This window comes from Mus musculus, chromosome 16, assembly GCF_000001635.26.
Source record: "Mus musculus strain C57BL/6J chromosome 16, GRCm38.p6 C57BL/6J".
Lineage (NCBI taxonomy): Eukaryota > Metazoa > Chordata > Mammalia > Rodentia > Muridae > Mus > Mus musculus.
The window spans coordinates 11,322,001-11,342,495 of NC_000082.6; the positions used below are offsets into that span (position 1 = coordinate 11,322,001).

Consider the following 20,495-nt stretch of genomic DNA (forward strand, 5'->3'; position numbering starts at 1 on the left):
GATTGTAAGTGAAGTTTCAAATTCTGACTGCATCACTGTGCTTTGCACTTTTATTCCCACATCCATCATCAAGAAAGTACAAACTCTCCTGCCTGCAGGGCCTTGCACGTGCTACTCCAACTACTGAACTATATCCACCACTCCGGTTTTACCACTCCGGTTTTACTTTTTATTTCGAGAGTCTTGAGAAGTTACCCAGAATGGCTTTGAATTCACCTTTTGTTTTTGTTTGTACAGAGAGTTGAAGCTTGGGCCTCCTGCATGCAAGGCATGTGCCCTCTCTACCAAACTTTTTTTTTTTTTTTTTTTTTTTTTCGAGTCAGGGTTTCTCTGTATAGCCCTGGCTGTCCTGCAACTCACTTTGTAGACCAGGCTGGCCTCGAACTCAGAAATCCGGGATTAAAGGCGTGCGTTACCACGCCGGCCATCCACAGCTCTTGAATTCTTGCAGCTCAGGCTCCTGACTTATCCTCTTGAATGTTGGGATTTAAAGCCTGTACCACCAGGCCCTGCAGGCCCATTACTCTTTTTTTCTCTCTTCTCTTTGAGACAGTCTCAAGCAGCCCCATCTAGCCTCGAAATCATTGAGTAGTTCAAGGTTGACCTTGAACTTCTGATCCACCTGCCTTCCCCCGAGTGCTGGTTTGACGGACATGCAACACACTACTCCAAGCTCTCGGTACGCGTATATCGCATCCTTGTCCGAACTTCAGTCTAAATGGATGTCTTTTTCTTGGCTCGGGGATTGGGAGGCATTGATTTTGTGAGGTGCCGGTTCTCTTCCCTGCTACCCTGGGGCGTCGATTTGCCCGAGTATTTTGGTTCCGGGTCGGGAGGCGGGCCCTAGGAGAGTCACTGCTTCCGGGGCGGGGCCAGCGGGCGGGGCGCGCGTTCTCCCGGCCTGTGTGGAGCTCGGCGGCTGCAGACGCGGCGGCGGCGGCAAGGCAGGCGGCGGCCCCGGGAGCAGCAACATGAGCGGTGAGTGGCGGCCCCGCTGCTGTCACCCGCCCCGTAGCGCCACTGCAGCCGCACGCTCCGGGCCCGGTGTGCTCACACGCTGCAGACCCCCGCGGGGTCGCTCGCAGGCTCGGAGCCCTGGCCCGGAGTCTCCTGCACCGCTCCCACTATCCCGGGGCTGGCGCTCCTGTCCCTCTGCCTCACCAGTGACAGCCAACTCCTAGAGCAGAGCTTGCTCCCAATTCCCTCCCAGACAGCCGATCCCTTTGACAGGTTTCCGCACCCCGGATTCTCAGATCTCTGGTACTTGCCTTAGTCCCTCTTTCTCCCGTGACCCTCCTGGGACTCAGCTCCAGTTACCAGCCCCTGGTTTTTAGTTATTCTCTGTTCCAGGTCTCTTCCACCCAGTGACTCCTCTTTCTCCAAAGGCAAAGAGCATCTCTAGACACCCCTGTCACACACAGCAAACCAGAGCGACAGCTCCGGGTCCCCAGAGGTCTCAGTGTTAGGACAGCTTTGTCTTCTTCCCTCCTCTTCCCTGCACCTGTGTCCCCAGAGCTGGCCAGTTAGCCTCGCAGCGTCCCTCTCCCGGTTGTGCCTTTTGTATTTGGGCTGTTAGTTCATGCTTCAGTTCTCTCCATGTCTTCCTCTAGCTCATCGTTTGAAGTCTCCGGTTGTGTCCTGAAGCCCTTTCCTTCTTGCCCAATGCTGAACCTAAATGGGGCTCAAGCGTTGCCCAAGCCAATACCACCAGCAGGGAGGTGGAGCGGGTGGGGAGTCTGGAAGTGAGAGGCAGGTGCTTGTGACGGCTTGTGCTCAGTGATACCGAAGTTTAGTCCCTTTGTCGGAGTCTGTGTCTTCAAGCCTCCCTCTGAAGAGTCCTGATGATGTTTTGATGTTTTGGTGCTAAGTCATTCCTGGGTGTTGCGCGTGGAGATGGGAGTGACTCAGGGAAGGCTTGTGTTGGCTGTTGATTCTCCTGCTGGACTCAGGGATCTGGATTCCCTTAGGAGGACCCGCCTACCCTCGTAGTTTCTGTTTTTTCTTACTGTGCAGCTGGATTTTCGTCTCTGCACCCAGTCTCTAGACTTGCACTCAGGTGTTTCATGGAGCGGAGAGGGTGCTAGGGCAAAGGAGCAAAGGGCAGTCTTAATTTTTTGTTTTTTAAATTATTTCTGTGCATCTTTAAAAAAACGTTAGATGCTTTTTGTTGCTCAAGAGCAAAGTTTATGGAACTGTGGTCTTATTGAGGGGACTAATGGAGGGGTTTTTACAGTTTACGTTCATCTGCCAAAGCAAATTACTGGGTCTAACTTAACACTAATGTTAACAAAAACGTGTGTGCCAGCATCCACCAAAAGGTGATGGAGCCCAATGTACTGGGTTCAAATCCTGGCTCTACCACATAAAGCAATATGCTTTTTTTTTTTTTTTTTTTTTTTTTTTTGGTTTTTGGTTTTTGGTTTTTGGTTTTTCGAGACAGGGTTTTTCTGTATATCCCTGGCTGTCCTGGAACTCACTCTCTAGACCAGGCTGGCCTCGAACTCAGAAATCTGCCTGCCTCTGCCTCCCAAGTGCTGGGATTAAAGGTGTGGGCCACCACCGCCCGGCAGCAATATACTTTTTTTTTTTTAAACTCGTGTTTTGGTTATTAGTTGGGATTTTCTTTTTTTTTAATTTTTTAAAGATTTATTTATTTATTATATGTAAGTACACTGTAGCTGTCTTCAGACATTCCAGAAGAGGGCATCAGATCTCATTACAGATGGTTGTGAGCCACCATGTGGTTGCTGGGATTTGAACTCTGGACCTTCGGAAGAACAGTCAGGTGCTCTTACCCACTGAGCCATCTCACCAGCCCAGCAATATACTTTTAATTAATTAATTTAGTATGTGTGTGCAGGTGTGTTTGCATGTGCACATGTGTAGGAGGGCCAGCAATCAACCCTGGCTGTTTTTCTGTCTTGCTTCCTTATTTGTGGAGATAGGGTCTCTCACTGACCCCAGGACTCACCGTTCTAGCTAGACTGTTTTGTTTAGCTGGTCTTGGAAATCATCCTGTGTCTGCCTCAGCACACCAGTCCTGGAGTTAGAAGTATGTCCCCCAGCAAGCACGTCACTGACTGAGCCACCTCTCCATCCTTTAAAGATGCGTAAGTTAGAGCAACTAAGGTGGAATTTGCAGCAAAGCAAGCATACACAATAGCATCTGCCTCCTAGATTAGTAATGACTTTTGGTTGCTCAGCTAAATGATTGGTGTTAAGTCCTTTAACAGGGCTCATTGTTACTCTTTCCATAAAAGCTGAGTGAAGAGTGGGGACAGGCTTGCATCTTAGTCCCTCTGGGACAATGGTGGGAACCAGGCACTCTGAAATACTTTGTGATCCCAAGGGGTAAATCCAGAGCCTCATGTATGCTGAGCCTATGTCCTCTCACCAGAGATAGATACCTTAATCCTAACTTTTCCCTTTGAATGTGACCAAAGGGCTCGTCATAGACCTGGATGTCTGCAGAAGAAATTCCTTTACTTCATTAGAGGAAGAACTGAAATTGAGAAACCAAAGGAAATTGGCCAGTTTATCTTTCAAGGAGACACTTAGTATCAAAACTCTGGCTCAAGCATTTGTAGTTAACTAATGACCTGTGTTTGGCCCTGGGACCCATAGGATAGAAGGAGAGCTGACTCCTGCAGGTTGTCTTCTAACTTCCACAGAAACACTGTGGCTAGCACATGAATCCACAAGATAAATAAATACAAACGTAATAAGAATTCAAGGGAAGTTTCAAAAAAATCATTAGGTCTCAAGCCAAACAAAGCATTTAAAAGAGACCAAATGGCCTTTTTGGAAAGAGCAACTGGAGGCAGGAGCCTCCCGTCCCCTCCCCAATGCCGAGTGCATGCCACATCTGGAGTTTTAGTAATGTGTGTTTCATATAGCTCCTTTGTTCAGTTGTAACCAAGTGCGCTGTCAGTTTATTCCTTTCTGAAATAGTATCATTGATTCAGAAGGGTGGAAAGGCTAGTGTGAGGTCAGACCCAGCCCTACTCTGCTAAACATGTGCTTCATACTGTGTCTAAGCTCAGGGTAGGTACTTTTGTTTCTTGAAGACTGAGGTTGAAAATGACCCCATCCTACCTCCCTTGGGATTGATAATTCGTGCTTAATGAAATTAAGTGCAGGAGAAATTTCCATTCTTCTCGAGGATTTTCCTGCCAGGTGTGTGGCAGGCTCTTGTCTGTCACTACAACACTCCCAACACTGGGTTATTATGCGTTTGAGGTCAGCCAGGTCTATAGATCAGGTTCCAGGCTAGCCTGTGATACCTGGTGTATACCTGTCTCAAAACTGACACCCCAACTCAAAAAATTTGGGGGTGGGGGTGGGGGTGGGGGTGGGAGGATTACTTCAGACACTGCAAATGTGGGATTGTATAATGCACTGGTATCTCACCTCGTTGGTAGTTACAGCTGCTTGCTAGTTCGTCTGCATCCTTGCCTACTTCCCACCTCTCCCAATGCCATGCCACTGCAAAGACTTTTTTTTTTTTTTTTTGGTTTTTTTCGAGACAGGGTTTCTCTGTATAGCCCTGGCTGTCCTGGAACTCACTCTGTAGACCAGGCTGGCCTCGAACTCAGAAATCCGCCTGCCTCTGCCTCCCTGAGTGCTGGGATTAAAGGCGTGCGCCACCACGCCCGGCTACGCAAAGACTTTTATATGTATCTCTCATATTATGTTTAAAAATAATTAATTTTGTAATCCTGTTAGAAAGCAGTGATATCCCAATAGCACTCACCAGCTAATGTTCACATTTAAGTCCTTGCTTTATAGTTTTGTTTTATGGTGTAATCTTACAACACAGATCTAAGGGTGGATTTTGTTTTAAATAATTTAGCTGTCTTTGGAAGAGAATTTAGTTTTGTTTTTTCTTATTTTGGTTTTTAGAGACAGAGTTTCTCTGTAGCCCTTGTTATCCTGGAACTCACTCTGTAGACCAGGCTGGCCTTGAATTCAGAGATCTACCTGCCTCTGCCTCTTGATTGCTGGGATTAAAGGTGTGCACCACCACTGCTCAGTGGGAAAGAGATTTTAAGGTTTATTTTAGTGCTGTGACAGAACTGTTCAAACCTCACTGGGATCAATATTAGAAAAATTGTATCACTCCAGAAAGACATTCTGGGCTCGTTAGCAATTGCTGTTCAAGTCCCTCTGCTCAGTCTTAGGCAACTAATCTATTTTCTGTCTCTGGATTATTTTTTCTTATTCTTTTGAGATACTGTATTATGTAGTCCAGGCAGGTATTGAATTTAGTATGTAGCCCAGGATAGCCTTTATCCTCTGGTTCCCCTTGCCTCTACTTCCCAAGCGTGGGGTTGTATGCCCGGCCCTCTGGATTTTTCTACTGTTTGTATGTTATATAAATAAAATCATAGCATTTTTGTTTTTGTTAACTAAGTATACTGTCCTCAGGATCCAGCCATGGAGCAGCCTGACCCATAGTTTATCCTTCCTGTGGCCAAGTGGTTCTGTTGCTCGGGTATTGCTCCCCTGTCTACGTGCAGCGACTGGGCTTTGGGGGATTTTCACTTGGCTCTTAGAAGGGTGCTGCTGTGGAGGTCACATACAGTCTTGTGTGCGGCTCTAGTTTCCATTCTTCTTGGGTAATGAAGGGAAGAGTGGCCTTGCATTGTATGGAAGTAGCTGAGGAGTCTGATCTGCTCTTCTGTCCCAGAGCACCATGGTAGCCCACATTGGCATGGGTGTGAAGTGACACTTGTTTGTGGTTTTGATTTGCATTTCCTAATGTCTAGGCTTTCTCAGCATAGCCTCTTGTGCCCATATGTTCTCTGGAGAAATGAGTGTTTATATCATCTGTCCATGGAAGTTCTTCTCATTTTAATAGTTTATCTGTGTGGGTATTTTGCCTGCATGTATACATGTGTACCACATTCGTGCCTGGGTGTGTCAGAGATCGGAAGTGGGTGTCTTATTTCTTGGAGCTAGAGTTATAAGCAGTTTTGAGCTGCCATGTAGGTACTGGGGATTGAACCCAGGTCTTCTGGAAGCTTAGCCAGTGTTCTTAACCTCTGAGCCTTCACTATTGTCAGTCCACTTTTCAATTGAACCATTTGTCTCCTAATGTTGAGCTGCCAGGATTCTGTGTAATTTCCAGATATAATTCCTTTATTAATATGCTTACAAAGCTTCTCTCCCATCCTATGAATTGTCTTCTTACTTTCTTTTATTGAGATAGGGTCTTATGTTGCTCAGGCTGACACTGAACTTGCTGTGTAGCTGACGCAGTCCTGGAATTCCTGATCCTCCTGTCTCCACCTCTTAAGTAATATAGAATTAAGTCGGGCGTGGTGGCGCACACCTTTAATCCCAGCACTCAGGAGGCAGAGGCAAGAGGATTTCTGAGTTCAAGGCCAGCCTGGTCTACAAAGTGAGTTCCAGGACAGCCAGGGCTATACAGAGAAACCCTGTCTTGAAAAATCAAAAAAAAAAAAAAGTAATATAGAATTACTGCTGTGAGCCTTCATGCTGAGCACGGCTTACCCTGTCTGTCTGTCTGTCTGTCTGTCTATCACATCATCCTTTGAGGCACAGTGTCTTTGTGTATGGAGATCTGAGGTCAACTTCTGCCTTTCTCAGTCACTTTCTCCCTTGTGTTTGGAGACCAGATTTTGTACTGAACCTGCTGCTCTCCAGTTAAGCTAGGCAGGCCATCAAGCCTCAGGCATCTGCCCGTCTGCCTCCTCAACACCCGTATTACATATTACAAGCGGCATGGAATCACAGAGGTCTGCCTCTTCTGCAGGGACTAAAGATTAAAAAATGTGCGCCCTTTGGATTAAATTCAGTTCCTCATTCTTGCACTTTACTGACTGAGACATGTTAAAAAAAATGGTGTGTGTGTGTGAGTGTGAGTGTGTAAGAAAGTGTGTGTGTGTGTGTGTGTGTGTGTATGAGCAGGTGCCATGGCACACATGTGGAGGTCAGAGGACACCTTTGTGGAGTTGGTTCTCTCCATTTACCTTTGTGTTAGTTCTGGAGATCAAAGCCAGTTTTTCAGACTTGCACAGCAAGCACCTTTACTCCCTGAGCCACTTGTCCTGCCCCATAGTCTTTTTTTTGAAGACAGTGTCATGCTGTGTAACCGACCTCAAAGTCCATATCTTCCTATAGTTAGATCCTTCTGCCTCAGCCTCTCCAGGGAGGCCTGCTCAGAGTTCCCTCCTGTAAGCTGTTTGCAGTTGTCTTTGAAGGACACATGCTCCTTTGTCCTGTGGACTTTTTGCAGGATTTTGCTGATTGTTTCCTTTTGGTGTGCCTTAACATGCTTTTCAGTTTCTTGTCCATCTTATAAATTAGCCATTAGGTGCTGCTCTATTCTTGTGTTTAAAGTGTTTAAATAGAAGCAGAAGAAAGATGGGTTCAAGGCTGAGAACATTATGTGCAAGTATCCAGGAAGTGTATGCACACACTAGGTAATGTATGCACTAGATAGATTATGCACACTCTAGATAATGCATTCACTAGATACTAGTTTATTTCCAGGCTAGAATCAATGAAGATGCCCACTGGTGGGGAATGTGTAAACACCACATGGTATGACCTCACATAGAAAACCTCAGCAATGTTAAGAAGAAGATCATAGACTTCTCAAGTTACTGTTTATGCGTTAGTTGATAAGTCAGTGTTCTGCTAGCACAGGATGGAGCTGAAGATGCTGTGACTCAGTTGGTTAAGTGTCTATCTAGCATGCACGAGACCCTTGGTTCCATCTCTAGCTCTACATAAGCCGTACTTGGTACTGCACATCTATAGTCCCAGCACTCAGGAGGTGGAGACAGAAGGATCGGAGTTCAAGTAAATCTGTTGCCATATGCAGAGTTGGAAGACAATCTAGGTTACATGAGGCTCTGTTTCAAAAAGAAAAAACAAAACAAAAAACTATGCAGAGTATAGAATTAAATATAAAATATATGCTTCAATGCAGCTCAACATACATCCAACACAGCCATTGTAGATTTACATTTGCCTGTAGAAGTAAACAAATTGCCAGGAGGAAAAGACCCACTCTGGTGTCTCTTAGGGAGGGAGTGGTCAGATGGTTTCCTGGAAAACTCAGTAGGCAGGAACCAGAGGTCACTGCTGACCTCTAGAAGCTAAGGGATTCTGGTTTCTAGACTGCATGTTTGCTCTCCATGGGAAGGCAGAGGTCATTATTGTTCACTAGCACTATCTTTTGTCTAAGGATACATGAGGACCTTTTTCCATCAGTAACTCTCAGGAGCCCTAGTGTTAGGAAAACTCTGGAATCCCAGTTCAAAGGGCAGGAAAGTCAGGGCCCAAGAAGTCACTGAACCTGACAGCAGCTTGCCCAAGAGAGATCACCACTGTTTCTTATGTGTGTACATCGTGGCTGTTTCTTATTTTTCTGGAAAGTTGAAGGTCACAGGTCTCTCCTTGATTGTTGGCTGCACCTTGACCAGAAGTGATTTGTTCTTGGAATGAGCTGAAACAGTGACTGGAAAAAGAATGTCTGTGGTTTCATTCAGAGGCTATTAATATCATTTCTCTTCATGACGTCACAGGGATGGTGAATTATGGGAGAATGTTAGAGCTCCAATGTCAGAAGTGGTGTAACACCTTTACAGTCAGTGGTCTGGAGTAATGCCACTGACCACTCCTGCGGCTGTGTGCCTAGGTTCCTTCTGAATGTTTCATGAGAGCCAAGTTGTTAGCACTCTTGAAATTTGGGACTAAAGCTGGGCCTGGTGACATACATTTTAATCCCAATAGCTGGGCAGCAGAGGCAGATGGAGCTCTGTGAGTTGAGGCCAGCCTGGTCTATGTATCAAGTTTCAGGCTAGGGCTACATAGTGAGAGTGTTTCAAAGATGCCTAAAGGATCATAAAATGAAGACATTGAAAGTAAGAATGAAGGATGGTGCTGTGGCTCAGGGGGTAGAGCACTTGCCTAGCTTGCCTGTGGCTCTGGTTCCATCATCAATAGCATTGCATAAGCCACGAGTGGGGTGCACACCTGTAACCCTTCACTCAGAGTGGGGTACAGGAGGATCAGAAGCTCAAGATAAGCCTGATATAAATGAAACACACCCTTTAAAAACAAAAGGAAAAATAAAGATTGAGGAAACCTTTGATACCAGCCCAGGTCATTTTATCATTACCATAGAATTTAGTTTTACTTTCATCTCTAACATTTCCAGATAAAACATTGCTCCATGGACTGCACCCTGGTCAGGGTTATGGACTGCACAGTATTGCAGTAATCCGTTTTGCATGTAGCACACATTTAACTATGGATTGCATTGAGCCTTAGCTAGCCCTCTCCCTCCTCCTTTCCTTTTTCTCTACTTTCCTGTTGTAAACAGTGGTGCAGGACAGGGTAGCTGTCTTAGGGTTTTATTACTGTGAAGATACACCATGACCATGTCAACTCTTATAAGGAACACATTTAATGGAGGATGGCTTACAGTTGGGAGGTTTAGTCTATTATCCGCATGGCAGGAAGCATGGCAGTATACAGGAAGACACGGTGCTGGAGAAGGAGCTCAGAGTCCTCTATCTGGACCCCCAGGCTGCCACACTGAGGGTACCTTGAGCATAAATGACCTCAAAGCCCATCTCCACAGTGACACACCCACTCCAACCAGGCCACCCCTCCTAATGGCGCCACTCCCTATGTTCAAGCATGTGAATGCATGAGTCTGTGGGGGCCATACCTATTCAAACCATCACAGTAGCCTTCCTTTCTTTGCCTTAGGTCTCTGATGTGATTTCCCAGAGCTGGCACTGATTGCTTCTGTGCCCAAGCTGGTAGTTGTACTAGTATGAAATGCTGCAAGGGAGATGAAGCCCAGTGGCAGTAATGGCAGGCCATTCAAAACACTCTTGGAATAGCAACTCGGTCTGTCCCTTTTCACTCAGCAAAGGGCTGTATGGCATTGGTGCCTGTTGAAATGTTGTCATCTCAGGGAAAAAGACTTTGCTGGTTCTTGGTGGAATGCGGTAGAAATTGTTTAAGCTGAGGTCTGCAACATGGGACTATGTAGAGTTGTGTAATCAAAAGACTTAGGGCCATTTTTCCTGGCTTCAGGCCTGGATCCAGGTTCCTAGGGAGTTAGCAGGACAATGCTTCTGTCCAGCTCTCCTTCACAGAGGCAAGAGGGCTACCAGTAGCTCTTGGCTGCCGTTCTGTCAAAGTGACACCAAGTCAGGAGTACTCCAGGGGAAGTTCAGGGTTGGCTGACTGTAGAGCCATCCTATAGCCCATGCTGGTGAATCTGGTGGGCCAGATCTGTATCCTGCACTTAGCCTAGAGTTGTGTGTGTAGTCTGTCTTGATAAACTGTCTGTGTGGAGGAAACATAAGCATGTGGCATCAGCAAGACCTCTGTGTGTGTGTGTGTGTGTGTGAGTGTGTGTGTGAGTGTGAGTATGTGTGTGTGAGTGTGTATGAGTGTGTGTGAGTGTGTGTGAGTGTGTGTGAGAGTGTGTATGAGTGTGTGTGTGTGTGAGTGTGTGTGAGTGAGTGTGAGTGAGTGTGTGAGTGTGTGTGAGTGTGTGTGAGTGTGTGTGTGAGTATGTGTGTGAGTATGTGTGTGAGTATGTGTGTGAGTGTGTGTGTGTGTGTGTGTGTGTGTGTGTGTGTGAGATGTCGGAGCAGAGACCTTAATGGGACAGAATTTGCCCAGGTTCTGCTCCAGAGAAGCTGGAAGGGCTGGGAGATGCCGCTGACTCAGGTAGGGGAGGCTGTGTTTGGGTGAGAGATGGGCCAGTGTGAAGCCTGTGCAGGTAAGGCCCTTTCCCTGGCTCTGAGTGGCCCAGGTCCTTCTGCCAGCTCCCCTGCCTGCTGGCCTGGGTCCCTTCTTTCCCTGGAGAGGGAACCTTTCACTTTTGAGATTGATTTCATGTATATGGAGTTTAGTTTTTGGTGCATATATGTCTGTGCACCAGGTGATTAAAGAGGCCAGAAGAGGGCATCAGATCATCTAGAGCTAGAGTTACAGGTAGTTATGAGTTGCCATGTGGGTGCTGGGAATCAAACCTGGGTCCTCTGGAAGAGCAGCCAGTGCTCTTAGCCTCTTAGCCTCTCTCCAGCCCATTTATCTTTCTTTTCTGAAACAGTCTCAAGTGGCTCAGGCTCATCTTGACCTTGTTAGGAAGCTAGGATGGCCCTTGAATTCCTGATCTTCCTGCCTCTAATTCCTAGTACTGGGATTACAGGTGTGTACCTACATTGTGGTATACACATGCATGGGGACTGAACTCAGAGTTTCCTGCGTGGAAGGCAGGCTCTCTGCCAACCGACACGTCCCCGGCCTCCATTACATTTTCTCTGCCTGAGTCTATATAGCTGAGTGTAGTGGCTATTCCTGGTTGTCAACTTGACAATATTTGGAATGAACTACAATCCGGAATTGGAAGGCTCACCAGTGACCCTTATCTGGAGGCTTGGAGATCCTTATCTGGATCTTGGTTTGAAGATCTTGAGCCATAGTGGCTATGGATTCCAGAAGATTGAATCTCCGAGTTAAGGAACACACCTTTAATCTGGGCTATGCCTTTCATCTGGGATTAAAGGTGTGGTGGAACACACCTTTAATCTGGGCTACACCTTTTGCTGGAGACAATATAAGGACATTGGAAGAAGGGAGTCTAGCTCTTGCTCTTGCTCTTGCTCCTTCGCCTGCTTGCTGCGTGAGACTGAGTAACTGCTAGATCCTTGGACTTCCATTCACAGCTGCGACTGAACCATTGTTGGGAATTGGGCTGCCGACTGTAAGTCATCAATAAATTCCTTTACTATTTAGAAATTATCCATAAGTTCTGTGACTCTAGAGAACCCTGACTAATACAGAAGTTGGTACCAGGAGTGGTTCTAGAGTAACAGAAGTACAAGGATGAATCTTTTAAAATTCTGGAATTGGCTTGTTGATCCACCAGCACTTTCAACTATTGAAACCTCTCCAGATTCTCTCCCTCCTGGGAGCTCAGAGAATTTTGAAGACCCATGGTTGAAACTATATTCCGAACTTAAAGAAGCTAATGCCCTTGATTTTCTTAATGAATTAGGTGATTCAGTGCACAAAGCTTTCTACAAGATGGGGAAAAAATCGAAAAATGATTTTACAGGCTGGCTGCTCTTAGTATCTGTGGAAAAAATGATGAATGAAAGGAAGGAGTTGTGTGATAAAATCGAAAGGCTCCAGACACAAGTAAACGATCTAAAAGTTGCTAAGTGTGTCCTTGAGGAGAATCTTCTCTCTTGTAGCAATAGAGCTCAAGTTGCAGAAAATCAAACAGAAACTCTCATTGTAAGGTTGGCTGAACTACAGCGAAAATTCAAGTCTCAGCCTCAGAGTGTGTCGACAGTTAAAGTAAGGGCTCTAATTGGCAAAGAATGGGATCCTACAACATGGGATGGGGATGTGTGGGAAGACCATGTTGAAGCTGAGAATTTTGAATCCTCAGATTCTCAAGGGTTTGCCCCACCTGAGGAAGTAGTACCCTCAGCCCCACCTCTTGAAATAATCCCTTCCCCACATGAGGAAATTAATTTTGCAGAGTCTGCTCACGGCCCACCAATAGTTTCTTCTAGACCTGTAACCAGACTCAAAGCAAAACAGGCTCCTAGAGGGGAGGTAGAAAGTGTAGTCCATGAGGAAATTCGCTACACTACTAAGGAGCTTAATGAGTTTGCTAATTCATTCAAGCAGAAACCTGGTGAATATGTGTGGGAATGGATTTTAAGGGTGTGGGATAAGGGTGGAAGGAACATAAAACTAGAGCAGGCTGAGTTTATTGACATGGGTCCTCTGAGTAGAGATTCTAGGTTTAATACGGAAGCTCGCATAGTTAAAAAAGGTGTCAAAAGTTTGTTTGAATGGTTGGCTGAGGTGTTTATCAAAAGATGGCCTACTGGAAATGACTTGGAGATGCCTGATATTCCGTGGCTTAGTGTTGATGAAGGGATTTTAAGACTTAGGGAAATTGCAATGCTAGAGTGGATATATTGTGTAAAGCATAATTGTCCACAATGGGAAGGTCCAGAAGATATGCCTTTCACCAGCTCTATAAGACGCAAATTGGTGAGAGGGGCACCAGCACATTTGAAGGGTTTTGTTCTTTCCCTTTTCCTTGTGCCAGATCTTAGCATTGGAGATGCTTCTGCTCAATTAGATGAATTAAATTCACTGGGTTTAGTTGGATCCCGAGGTAACAAGGGCCAGGTGGCAGCATTGAATCGCCGGAGACAAGGTGATCCTAGTTATTATAATGGACAGCGTAGACAAAAGAATGTTTATAATAACATACCCAGTAATGGTCAGCACAGGAGAGGTGAAATTTATAATGGCATGACTCGCTTGGACCTTTGGTACTGGCTAATCAATCATGGTGTTTCCAGGAATGAAATACATAGGAAGCCTACTGCATATTTGTTTGATCTGTATAAGCAGAAAAATTCTCAAACAAATGAAAGAAAGGCTACATTAGATCGTGGTAAACAGCAATCTCGGCCAGTGAATCAATTTCCAGACTTGAGACAGTTTGCAGATCCGGAACCCCTTGAATGAAGGGGTGGCCAGGTTCCTCTGAGGAAGGATCTTGATAAGACACTCAAAGGTTTTGCTGTTACCCTTTCTCCAGTTCTTCCCCAGAGGGACCTACGGCCTTTTACAAGGGTAACTGTACACTGGGGAAAAGGAAATAATCAGACTTTTCGGGGTCTGCTGGATACTGGTTCTGAGTTGACACTGATCCCAGGGGATCCCAAGAAACATTGTGGCCCTCCAGTTAAAGTAGGGGCTTATGGAGGGCAGGTGATTAATGGAGTTTTGACTGATGTCCGACTCACAGTAGGTCCAGTAGGTCCCCGGACACATCCTGTGGTGATTTCCCCAGTTCCAGAATGTATAATTGGGATAGATATACTCAGAAATTGGCAGAATTCTCATATTGGTTCCCTGAACTGTAGAGTGAGGGCTATTATGGTTGGAAAGGCCAAATGGAAGCCTTTAGAGTTGCCTCTGCCAAAGAAAATAGTGAATCAAAAACAGTATCGTATTCCTGGAGGCATTGCAGAAATTACTGCCACTATCAAGGACTTGAAAGATGCAGGGGTGGTGGTTCCCACCACATCTCCGTTTAACTCTCCTATCTGGCCAGTGCAGAAAACAGATGGATCATGGAGAATGACAGTTGATTACCGAAAACTAAATCAGGTAGTAACTCCAATTGCAGCTGCTGTACCAGATGTAGTTTCCTTACTTGAGCAAATTAACACATCTCCGGGCACCTGGTATGCGGCTATTGATCTGGCAAATGCCTTCTTCTCAGTACCTGTCCATAAGGACCACCAGAAGCAATTTGCTTTCAGTTGGCAAGGCCAACAGTATACCTTCACAGTTTTGCCTCAAGGATATATTAACTCTCCTGCCCTATGTCATAATTTAGTTAGAAGGGATCTTGATCGTTTGGATCTTCCACAAAATATCACATTGGTGCACTATATTGATGACATTATGCTGATTGGACCAAGTGAGCAGGAAGTAGCAACCACTTTGGACTCATTGGTAACACATATGCGTATCAGAGGATGGGAAATAAATCCAACCAAAATTCAAGGACCATCTACCTCAGTGAAATTCTTAGGAGTCCAGTGGTGTGGGGCATGCAGAGATATTCCTTCTAAGGTGAAAGATAAGTTATTGCACCTGGCCCCTCCTACAACCAAGAAAGAAGCACAACGTTTAGTGGGTCTATTTGGATTCTGGAGACAACACATCCCTCACTTGGGTGTGTTACTTAGGCCTATTTACCAAGTGACTCGGAAAGCTGCTAGCTTTGTGTGGGGCCTGGAACAGGAGAAGGCCCTTCAACAGGTCCAGGCTGCTGTGCAGGCTGCTCTACCACTTGGACCATATGACCCAGCAGATCCGATGGTACTTGAGGTGTCTGTGGCTGATAGAGATGCTGTTTGGAGCCTCTGGCAGGCCCCTGTAGGTGAATCACAGAAAAGGCCTTTGGGATTTTGGAGCAAAGCTCTACCATCATCTGCAGACAACTATTCTCCCTTTGAAAAACAGCTCTTGGCCTGCTATTGGGCCTTAGTGGAAACTGAACGTCTGACAATAGGACACCAAGTCACTATGCGACCTGAACTACCCATCATGAGCTGGGTACTATCAGACCCTGCAAGTCATAAAGTGGGACGTGCACAGCAGCAGTCTATTATCAAATGGAAGTGGTATATACGTGATCGGGCCAGAGCAGGTCCTGAAGGCACAAGCAAGTTACATGAAGAAGTTGCTCAAATGCCTATGGTTTCTACTCCTGTTACAATGCCATCTGCTGCCAAGCATGCACCTATAGCCTCATGGGGTGTTCCCTATGATCAACTGACTGAAGAGGAGAAGACTAGAGCCTGGTTTACTGATGGCTCTGCACGTTATGCAGGCACCACCCAGAAGTGGACAGCTGCAGCATTACAACCCCTTTCTGGGACAACCTTGAAAGACACAGGTGAAGGGAAATCTTCACAGTGGGCAGAACTTCGGGCAGTACACATGGTATTACAGTTTGTTTGCAAGAAGAAATGGCCAGATGTACGATTATACACTGACTCATGGGCTGTAGCCAGTGGATTGGCTGGATGGTCAGGGACTTGGAAAGATCACAATTGGAAAATTGGTGAGAAAGACATCTGGGGAAGAAGTATGTGGATAGATCTCTCCAAATGGGCAAAGGATGTGAAGATATTTGTGTCCCATGTAAATGCTCACCAAAAGGTGACTTCAGCTGAGGAGGAGTTCAATAATCAAGTGGATAAGATGACCCGTTCTGTGGACAATCAGCCTCTCTCCCCAGCCATCCCTGTCATTGCTCAATGGGCACATGAACAAAGTGGCCATGGTGGTCGAGATGGAGGTTATGCTTGGGCTCAGCAACATGGGCTTCCACTCACCAAGGCTGACCTGGCTACAGCTGCTGCTGATTGCCAGATCTGCCAACAGCAGAAACCAACACTGAGCCCCAGATATGGCACCATTCCTCGAGGTGACCAGCCAGCAACCTGGTGGCAGGTTGACTACATTGGACCACTTCCTTCGTGGAAAGGACAGCGTTTTGTTCTTACTGGAGTAGATACTTATTCTGGTTATGGATTTGCCTTTCCTGCACGTAATGCCTCTGCTAAAACCACCATTCACGGACTGACAGAATGCCTCATCTATCGTCATGGTATTCCACACAGTATTGCTTCTGACCAAGGAACTCATTTCACAGCCAGAGAAGTACGACAGTGGGCTCACGATCATGGAATTCACTGGTCTTACCACATTCCCCATCATCCTGAAGCAGCTGGGCTGATAGAAAGATGGAATGGCCTTTTGAAGACGCAGTTACAGCGCCAATTAGGTGGTAACAGCTTGGAAGGCTGGGGCAGAGTTCTTCAGAAGGCAGTATATGCTTTGAATCAGCGCTCGATATATGGTACAGTTTCACCCATAGCCAGGATTCATGGGTCCAGGAATCAAGGGGTGGAAAACGGAATAGTTCCACTTACTATCACTCCTAGTGACCCTCTAGGAAAATTTTTGCTTCCTGTCCCCATAACTCTAGGTTCTGCTGGCTTAGAAGTTTTGGCTCCAGAGAGGGGAGTGCTCCTACCAGGAGCTACAACAAACATTTCATTGAACTGGAAGCTCAGACTTCCCCCTGGTCATTTTGGGCTTCTAATGCCCTTAAACCAACAGGCTAAAAAAGGAATAACAGTGTTAGGAGGGGTGATAGATCCAGATTACCATGGGGAAATTGGATTACCTCTTCACAATGGTGGTAAGCAAGATTATGTCTGGAGTGCAGGAGATCCCTTAGGGCGTCTCTTAGTACTACCATGTCCTGTGATTAAAGTCAATGGGAAACTACAACAGCCTAATCCAAGCAGGATGACAAAGGACGCAGACCCATCAGGAATGAAGGTATGGGTCAATCCTCCAGGAAAAGAGCCAAGACCTGCTGAGGTGCTGGCTGAAGGTGAAGGAAATACAGAATGGGTAGTAGAGGAAGGTAGTTATAAATACCAATTAAGGCCACGTAACCAGTTGCAGAAACGAGGATTATAAAGTAATATGAATGCCCATTGTAAATTTACTAATGCGTTTGCGATTGTACGAGGGATAGTTATATCATGTTAGGCGTATTTACAACCTTGTTATTGTTTCATGTGAACATGAGATATTATTTGTGTCAAGTTGACAAGGGGTGGATTGTAGTGGCTATTCCTGGTTGTCAACTTGACAATATTTGGAATGAACTACAATCCGGAATTGGAAGGCTCACCAGTGACCCTTATCTGGAGGCTTGGAGATCCTTATCTGGATCTTGGTTTGAAGATCTTGAGCCATAGTGGCTATGGATTCCAGAAGATTGAATCTCCGAGTTAAGGAACACACCTTTAATCTGGGCTATGCCTTTCATCTGGGATTAAAGGTGTGGTGGAACACACCTTTAATCTGGGCTACACCTTTTGCTGGAGACAATATAAGGACATTGGAAGAAGGGAGTCTAGCTCTTGCTCTTGCTCTTGCTCCTTCGCCTGCTTGCTGCGTGAGACTGAGTAACTGCTAGATCCTTGGACTTCCATTCACAGCTGCGACTGAACCATTGTTGGGAATTGGGCTGCCGACTGTAAGTCATCAATAAATTCCTTTACTATTTAGAAATTATCCATAAGTTCTGTGACTCTAGAGAACCCTGACTAATACACTGAGATTCTGCTTTTTCTTCCCGCATCTCTTTTATTTTTATTTTTTAAAGCAAACATTCCAAATAACTGTGGTGGTTTGAATAAAAATGGTCCCTACTGGCTCATATATTTGAATGCTTAGTTACCACCTAAGCATTTGAAAGGATTAGATGGATAAGGAGGTGTGGCCTTATTGGAGCAAAGGTGTTACTGGTAGAGACTTCAAAAGCCCATTTTGGCTCCTCCCCACCTCCAGGAGACTCAGGATGTAGCTCTCAGCTATTTCTCCCATGCCATTTCTCTCCTGGCCACATTCCCTGCCATGGTAATAATGGACTAAAAGTGTAAGCAAGCCCTCAATTAATTGCTTTTCTTTGTAAGAGTTGCCCTGGGAGGCAGAGGCAGGCGGATTTCTGGGTTCGAGGCCAGCCTGGTCTATCTATAGAGTGAGTTCCAGGACAGCCAGGGCTATACAGAGAAACCCTGTCTCAAAAAACAAACAAGGTGCTGGAGAGATGGCTCAGCAGTAAAGAGCACTGACTGCTCTTCCAGAGGTCCTGAGTTCAATTCCCAGCAACCACATGGTGGCTCACAACCACCTGTAATGGGATCTGACACCCTCTTCTGGTGTGTCTGAAAGCAGCTACAGTGTATTCATATGAATAAAATAAATAAATACATCTTTAAAAATATACACACAATTTTACTGGGCCAGTGAGATGGCTCAAGTGAGTAAAGGTATTTGCTGCCAAGTCTTAAAAACAATTAAAAAAGAAATTGCCCTATTTAAAAAAAAGAAAAGAAAAACAAACAAAAAACCCAAACAAACAAACAAAAAAAGAGTTGCCTTGGTCATGATGATCACGTCACAGTAATAGAACAGTGACTGGAACAGAAGTTGGTACCTGACTGGGGTATTGCTGTGACAGGCTGACCTTGCTACATGTTGGTAGAATGTGGACTTTGGACTGTGAAAGCAGTTGAGTGCTTTAAATGGGCCTTATTGGGCCATCCTAGTAGGAGCATGGCAGGCAGAAGTGCGAGAGTGATTTGAATTGTAGGTTGGCTTCAGAAGTTTTAGAGGGGAAGAATGTTAGTTAGTAAGTGACCTAGTTGTGTGTATATATGTGTGTGTATATGTGTGTGTGTGTATGTGATATTTTGGCAAAGAATATGTTTGCTTTTGTCCTTGTCTTTTTTTTTTTAAGATTTATTTATTTATTATATGTAAGTACACTGTAGCTGTCTTCAGACACTCCAGAAGAGGGCATCAGATTTCATTACGGATGGTTGTAAGCCACCATGTGGTTACTGGGATTTGAACTCAGGACCTTTGGAAGAGCAGTCTGCGCTCTTAACTGCTGAGCCATCTTGCCAGCCCTGTCCTTGTCTTAAAAATCTGCCTGAGGCTAAATTAAAGAGTTTTGGATTTATGGTATTGGCAGAAATGCCAAGACAGGCTAGTATTAATGGTCGTTAGAACTTACTCTTAGGCAGATCTGTAACAAAAAGGAGCAAACTGGACAAAGAGAGGCACAAAGGTTTGTTGTTGTTGTTTTTGGTGTGTGTGTTCTTTTTGTTGTTGTTGTTTGTACAGTTTGAGGAGAAAAGGAAAACCAGAAAGAGTAAGGGGGTTAAGTCCAGTGCTCAAGGAGATAAAAGGTTGAAAAGAAAAGCCCAACACTAAATGAAATAAAGGGAGTTTTGATCTCAGGGCAAGACCCACCCAACAGAACTTTAGATCTTAGTCTTTCAGTTGTTGCACCTTTGACTCTTGGGATTGTCCTGGACATGGCATGCTTGGTGTCTACTTACTTCTACTACATGGTGTGTGTGTGTGTGTGTGTGTGTGTGTGTGTGTGTGTGTGTGTAGGAGGAGGAGGAAGAGAGAGGGGGAGGGAGAGGGAGAGGCAGAGGGGAAGAGGGAGGGGGAGAGGGGGAGAACAAGGTTTTTCTTTGTAGCTCTAGCTGGATTAGGACAATGAGTCAGGCTGACTCCAAATTCATGGCAATCCTCCTTGGCTAGTTTACGCATTTCAATGTGCACCACCAAGCCCAGTGTCTCTAATTCATTATGACAAAAAACAAACAAACAAACAAACAAACAAAACCAAACAAACAAAAAAAAGAAACAAAAATAAGGAACAAGAGCCAGCTATGGCAGCACCTGCCTTTAATCCCAGCTCAGGGGAAGCAGAGGCAGGGGAATCTCTGTGAGTTTGAGGCCTGCCTGGTCTACAGAGTGAGTTTCAGGTTAGCCAGTGCCCCTGTGTCCAAAACAAGCAAACAAGTCAATAAAAAGTCTCTAGGGGGCTGGGGATGTATTTTCCTGGAGAGTGCTGGCCTAGCATGCAGGAGACACATCAAGCCTACTACCCCAGCATGCTATAGGTAGAATGGGGGCCAGGATCATCCTCTGCCCAGCCATTTCCTGACCTACCTGGGCTAGATGAGACCACATCTCCAGAAAGAAGATTGCGTACCCTGCTGCTTGCCCTTGGGAGGGGATTGGCCCTGGGTGTATGGCCCCTCAGCAGTTCCTGAGCCCTCAAGCTTGAGCACTGTGTGCTTTTCCATGAAGACTCTGACCACCAGAGAGAGAGAGAGAGAGAGAGAGAGAGAGAGAGAGAGAGAGAGAGAGAGAGAGAGAGAGAGAGAGAGAGGCTCTCCATAGGAAACTAGGTGTGTGTAAGAGGGTGTTCAGTGTACAGCTTGGTGCTCCTTCCTTGGGAGCAATCCTCCTGTAGTTGTTTGATTACA

The 20,495-nt window shown here is 45.7% G+C and overlaps 1 protein-coding gene across 8 annotated transcripts in view; it reads left to right on the top strand.

Moving 5' to 3' along the window:
- The first annotated feature begins 860 nt into the window (after positions 1-860).
- The window catches only part of Snx29 (sorting nexin 29), a 436,235-nt gene continuing 416,600 nt past the window's right edge, over positions 861-20,495 (top strand). For 3 of the 8 annotated variants that reach the window (XM_006522666.3, XM_006522668.4, XM_006522669.4), the window contains exon 1: positions 861-978. In XM_006522666.3, the coding sequence (XP_006522729.1) occupies positions 972-978 (7 nt within the window). In that variant the 5' untranslated portion in view covers positions 861-971. The remainder of the gene's footprint in view (positions 979-20,495) is intronic. The other 5 variants (XM_030249318.1, XM_030249320.1, XM_030249321.1 and 2 more) reach the window with 4 other exon arrangements.